General features: G+C 49.0%; 1 protein-coding gene across 1 annotated transcript in view; it reads right to left on the minus strand.

The window, feature by feature from the left end:
* The window catches only part of MDC1 (mediator of DNA-damage checkpoint 1), a 12,559-nt gene extending 7,169 nt beyond the window's left edge, over positions 1-5,390 (minus strand). The window contains exons 1-7 of the mRNA XM_008575317.1: positions 5,252-5,390; positions 4,152-4,532; positions 3,991-4,066; positions 2,210-3,699; positions 1,995-2,060; positions 1,017-1,346; positions 287-330 (exon numbers count right to left, since the gene is read on the minus strand). Of these exons, the coding sequence (XP_008573539.1) occupies positions 287-330; positions 1,017-1,346; positions 1,995-2,060; positions 2,210-3,699; positions 3,991-4,066; positions 4,152-4,532; positions 5,252-5,390 (2,526 nt within the window). The remainder of the gene's footprint in view (positions 1-286; positions 331-1,016; positions 1,347-1,994; positions 2,061-2,209; positions 3,700-3,990; positions 4,067-4,151; positions 4,533-5,251) is intronic.
* Positions 5,391-5,529: the final 139 nt, after the last annotated feature.

Here is a 5,529-nt window from a genome sequence, read left to right on the forward strand (position 1 = left end):
GATATGGAAAACAATATAAAGGGGTAGAAACCAACTAAGGAGTGGTGAAAATGAAGGAAAAAGGGGTGCCACGGATAAAGGGGTAGAAACCAACTAAGGAGTGGTGAAAATGAAGGAAGAAGGGGTGCCACGGATAAAGGGGTAGAAACCAACTAAGGAGTGGTGAAAATGAAGGAAAACTGAGAATATGGAGAAAGGAATAGATTAAAGCAAGGCCAGGGAAGGGACATAGGAGGGGATATAGAAACGACTTGTGGAGTAGCAGGAGGTAGAGAAAGAAGCTCACCCTGGAAGCCTGCTCAGCAGGTGGCATCTTGCAATTCAAATGGCCTAGACAGAAAGTAAACACAAGGGTGGCTAAGTTCTAAGCAGTCAGTTGCTCAGGGGTTGATCATCACAAGGGCTGCATGCCACCTGGGGTTTCCCGCCGCCTTCACTTACCTCTCTGCTGCCTCCTAGGGCTCCCTTCCTCCACCTGACTGTCTCCCAGAAGCTACCAGGGCTGAAGCAAGTCCCTGAAAGTCCCTTGCTCCCTTCCAGGCTCTGGTGCTGCATGCCACCTGGGGTTTCCCGCCGCCTTCACTTACCTCTCTGCTGCCTCCTAGGGCTCCCATCCTCCACCTGACTGTCTCCCAGAAGCTACCAGGGCTGAAGCAAGTCCCTGAAAGTCCCTTGCTCCCTTCCAGGCTCTGGTGTTGGACTGGAGGCTGTCCTTTCTGGTCCTGGCTCCCACCCTGTCTCCCCATTCTGTGTGCCTCTCTCCCGTCTTAAGTTACCTTCACTTCCAACCCAGCTGGCTCACACTTTCTCTGTGGTACTGACCTCTCCATTTCTTTCTCAAATATTTCAAGGGTCTGCTTCACTACTTCTTTCTCTTGTATTTCCTTGGATGTCTCAATTTCTATCTTCAAACTCTCCCTATTCCTCTCAGGACTTGTGCTTTTCACCTTTTTGTCAGAACTCTTGTCTCTAAGTGTCGCTAGCTAAAATCTGCTTTTGTCCTCTCTTCTGTATACCTCTGGTTAATTCTTCATCACCCATTGCATCTTCTCTCTCTCCTTCTGGTGACAATTTCTTGGTATCCCTCTCAGGGGTCACCCTCTCTGCTGTTTCTTTTGCTGTACCCAGGTCTTTCTCCACAGTCGGCATCCCTCTGCCTTGAATCCCTAATGGCTCTGTGTGGACTGGGCTCTCTGGATGTTGGTCTTGCGGTGTTACCCTAGGTGACGACAGGCAAAATCCATGGGCCTCAAGGTAGGCGGCAATGGGCTGGGTTTCAGAGGCCTCAGACTCTCTCAGACAGAATGGCTGTGTAGCCAAGACCTCCCATGGCTCATCCAGGGCACCTGGAAAGAAAGAGTCAGGAAGAAAGAGAGACAGACAGAGAGACAGAGGTACAGGGTGAAAGGTAATAGGTTGAGAAAGGATTAAGATAAATTCATGAATAATAAATCTAAATGGGTTACTAAAGGAAAGCTGGGAATAAAAATGGCAACTATAACATTTAATGTTTGTTTCAAAAAGATCATACCCTCATATGAAAGCTTCCTCAGTAACCTCTTTGAACATCATCTAGACTAATTGGTCTATGGGTCTGACTTAACATGGCACTTTTTTCTGATGAGATGGAAAAACACAAGCAAAATAGTCAAATATGAAAGAAACACATAGAGGGAGAAAAGAAGAAAGCATGCAAAGTTGAGGGCACAGAGTGGGGGAAAGTTTCTTGTACTTGGGGTCTGGAAGCTGCAACGGGAAGGGCCAGGATCTTGGGGTAGACTAAAAAGGAAGACCTGGGTGGGTTCACCCGCCACGCTCTGGACTCCTGCACAAGAAAAGATGGCCTAAGCACACCTTCTCCATAGAACTCCAGGGTCCTATTCCCAGTCCCCTGCCCTACCCACGCCAGCCTTCACACCCTTCAAGGACCACCAGCTTAATCTCCCAACTCCCACTGGCACCAGGATCCGAATAACACAGATGTCCTCACTCACCTTCTAGGCTCTGATTCTCTCTTTCCACAAAGCACTGGGTAGCTTGAAGATCCAGATCTTCAGAATCTGATGGAGGAGGAATGTAGCATAGATAATAAAAAGTCGTATCTCACCCTAATCTCCTTACTTTATCTCTACTATCCTCTCTCCAACCCCAACCCTTAGAACCACTGTCTATTTCAGGGGTCAAGGGAGGAAGAAAGACCAGCACTTACCACCATGGTTGTCTTTGGAGTCCTTGGTCCCGCCCACATCTGGTTCTGTCCCTTTTCCTGTGGGGATCTGGGCTCCCTCTCTCTGTGATTCCCCTAGAATGCCTGTGTCCACCACCAGATCTGAGAGGTTCTCCCTTGAGACAGGGAGAAGGTCCTGCTCCACTTGTGCCACTGGTGACCCACCCTGGGCCCCCACCTCAAGAGCTCTCTCCCGCTCCAGAACAGCCACAGCCCACTCTGTCCCAGCATCCCCTTCTGCTGGAAGCTGGCTCTTTCTTACGTCTGCCACTGCTAAGGCTGCTGAGGACATGCCCTCCTCCACATCTGTTTCACAGTCCCCATCTGGAGGTGGCTGGGCTTCTTCTAGAGGCACCACAGGCAGCTTTGCTTGGCCCCCCTCTGCTTCCACATCTGTTTGATCTGTCACCTCCACAGGCACCTGATGCATCTCTGGATGTACAACAGCTGGCTCTGGTGGGACTTTCTCCCCCATTTCTGTGTTGATGTCCACGATGGCAGAGGCATGCCTTCTCTCCAGGTGGATCCCAGATGAGCTCCTATCTGCTTGCACACCTACATCACTGTCCCCACGAGGAGACTGACCCTTTTCTGAATGTTCTATAACAAGGGCTCCAGCTTTGTCTGTGTGACCCTTAGGAACAGTTTCTCTCTTTTCCACTGAGAGCCCCTCCTCTTCCACATCTGTGTCACTGTTTCTCCCAGTTGCTGTTTGGCTTTGTTCCAGAAGGACCACAGGCTGGGCCCTATTCTCTTCCACATCTGTATCTCTGTTCCACATAACAGCTTGACTCTCTTTCAGACGTGCCAAGGTGAGTGCTGCTGAGACTTGTTCCTCATCATCTGTATCACTGTCGATCACCACAGAGGCTTGGCTTTGCTCTAGAGGGACAGCCAGTGGTTCCTCACCCTCCTCCACATCCGTATCACTACCAGCTTGGCTCTCCTGCAGATGTGCCAAGCTAGGTGCCCCAGTATTCCTTGTACCAACTCCATGAAAGATTTGCCTCTTCTTCATAGGAACTACAGCTGGCGTGGCAGGGATCCCTTCTTCCTCCACATCAGTATCACTGTCGATGAAGCCAGAAGGCTGGGCCCTTTCCAAATGGACCTCAGCTGGCCTTCCAGGAGGCTTGCTGTCATCATCCATATCTGTGTCACTGTCCTTCTCAGGAGGTTGGCTCCTCTCCAGAATCACCCCAACTGGAACCACCCCATTCCCTGCTTTCCTCTCAACTTTTGAGTAACTGTCCCTCTCCTTCACTGAAGGCTGATCCTTTTCGAGCTGGATTTCAGTTGCAACTCCATCATCTTCAGGCTGCTCTGCCTCTGCAGCAGCACCTCTTCTGGCAGCTGAGGGGGCGTCCCCTGCAGATGGTTGCTGACCTTCTTCCTCATCTGTGTCACTGTCCAAGTTGAAGGCAAAAGGTCGCCTGGGGCCACTTGGGGCAGGGGAAGGTCCCTCTTCATCACTGTGAAGTAAAAAGAAGAGAGTCTATAGAATCTACTTCCTAAGAAGGGATATCCTACTCAACTGTGAGCTCCTTGAGGGCAGACATAAGGTAGTATTTGTCTTTCTATCTCCAGCAATTAGTTTTCTACTTAGCAAATCAAAGGGGCTCAATAAAAATTCAGCTGAGTGAATAAATATATATAGCTCCCAGCCCCAACTTTCCAGATAATTATCTCTCCTAGAGATTGATCCTCCAGTCTCTGGTTCTCCCTCTTTTTCAAGACTCAGGTGTCTGGCCTTTGGCACTCACCTTTCTGGAACTATTGTTGCCAAAGGGGAGGATGTGATCTTTGATTGTTTCACCACATTCCGTTCAGAAAGAGAATCTGTCAAGAACAGAAAAGAGTAAGTTGACATTTTTACGCTCATCATCCTCATCTCCTCACCCATCCTTCCAATACACAAACTTACCTACTTCCTCTTCTGAGTCCTCAGCCAACAGAAGCTTCTGGGGTTGAGTTCCTCCTTGTACCCTGGGTGTCTCCTCTACACTTAGATGACCCCGGGAGATAAAGGGCAGGGGGACATCCAGGCGATGGTACTGGCAGGGCAAGTCAGCAAAGAGAATCAAGTCCTGGTCCCTCAGGCGATGACTCGCCCCAGGGCTCAGGACCTTAGGAGGCCTCAGGATTTGAGTACCATTGAGGCTCCCACAATCCCGCAGGATAGGTGCCTTGTCCCATGCGAAGATTTCAATCACTGCATGTTGTTTGGAGACGGATGGAAAGGGCAGGGCCACAGAGCAGTCAGGCATTCGGCCTACCACATTCTTCCCGAGGTATAGTGGGAAATCTAAGAATTAGAGAGGTAGATAGGTTCCAAGGCCAGAGTCCTGGCCTATCATTAGGAAAATGTTCCTGTTAGGTTCCCCACTATTCAATCAAGGCCCCCACATGCATCAGAAAAGTAAAAGACCCTAGGCCATCTAGGCATTGAAGAGTATATGCAATGCATTATTTATATGCAATACCGCATTCATCCGCATTGGATTTTTTTTTTATTGTGATAAAATATACATAACACAAAATTAACGATTTTAATCATTTTAAGTGTACATTTTAGTGGCATTAACAACATTCACATTGTTATGCAATCATCACCACCATTCACCTCCAACCACACTGGATTTTTTATTTGAATCTCTTCATCTCCTACCAAAGTAAAATCACTTCCAGTGAGTCCAAGACACTAGCCTGGGGCAATCAACTCAATCAGCCCCCTCTTCTCCACTCCCAGTAAAAAAGTTTTTCAGATCTTTTTTTTTGTCCTTTTTGAGACCGGCCGCACTGCGCTCAGCCAGGGAGCGCTGTGAGCGCACCGGTCATCCCTATATAGGATCCAAACCCGCGGCGGGAGCGCTGCTGCGCTCCCAGCACCGCACTCTCCCGAGTGCACCACGGGCTCGGCCCTTCAGATCTTGAAATACATATAAGCTTCCTGCGAACCTCCAACCACCTCCCCACAAAAATAAAGGACCTATACCAATACTTCAGCACCCAATACCCCCTGACCTTTTTCTGGTCCATGGGCACTGCTGAAGACATGCAGTCGCCCTACAGGCTCCAAGCTATACCCCAAGGATTCACTGGATTGCTCTGCCTCCTCCTCTTCCTCAACATCCCAGTCAACAGCCTGGGTGTCCTCCATCATCTGTGAAGGAACCACATTATCATCATCCTCATCACTGGTTTATACATACAGCATCAGAGAGGAAACTGATAACTGGGGTAAACCTGGATCATTATGGAAGCTTATGCCTCTCTTTTTTTCTTCTTCTTTTTTTTTTTTT

This window comes from Galeopterus variegatus, unplaced genomic scaffold, assembly GCF_000696425.1.
Source record: "Galeopterus variegatus unplaced genomic scaffold, G_variegatus-3.0.2 Scaffold1170, whole genome shotgun sequence".
Classification (NCBI taxonomy): domain Eukaryota; kingdom Metazoa; phylum Chordata; class Mammalia; order Dermoptera; family Cynocephalidae; genus Galeopterus; species Galeopterus variegatus.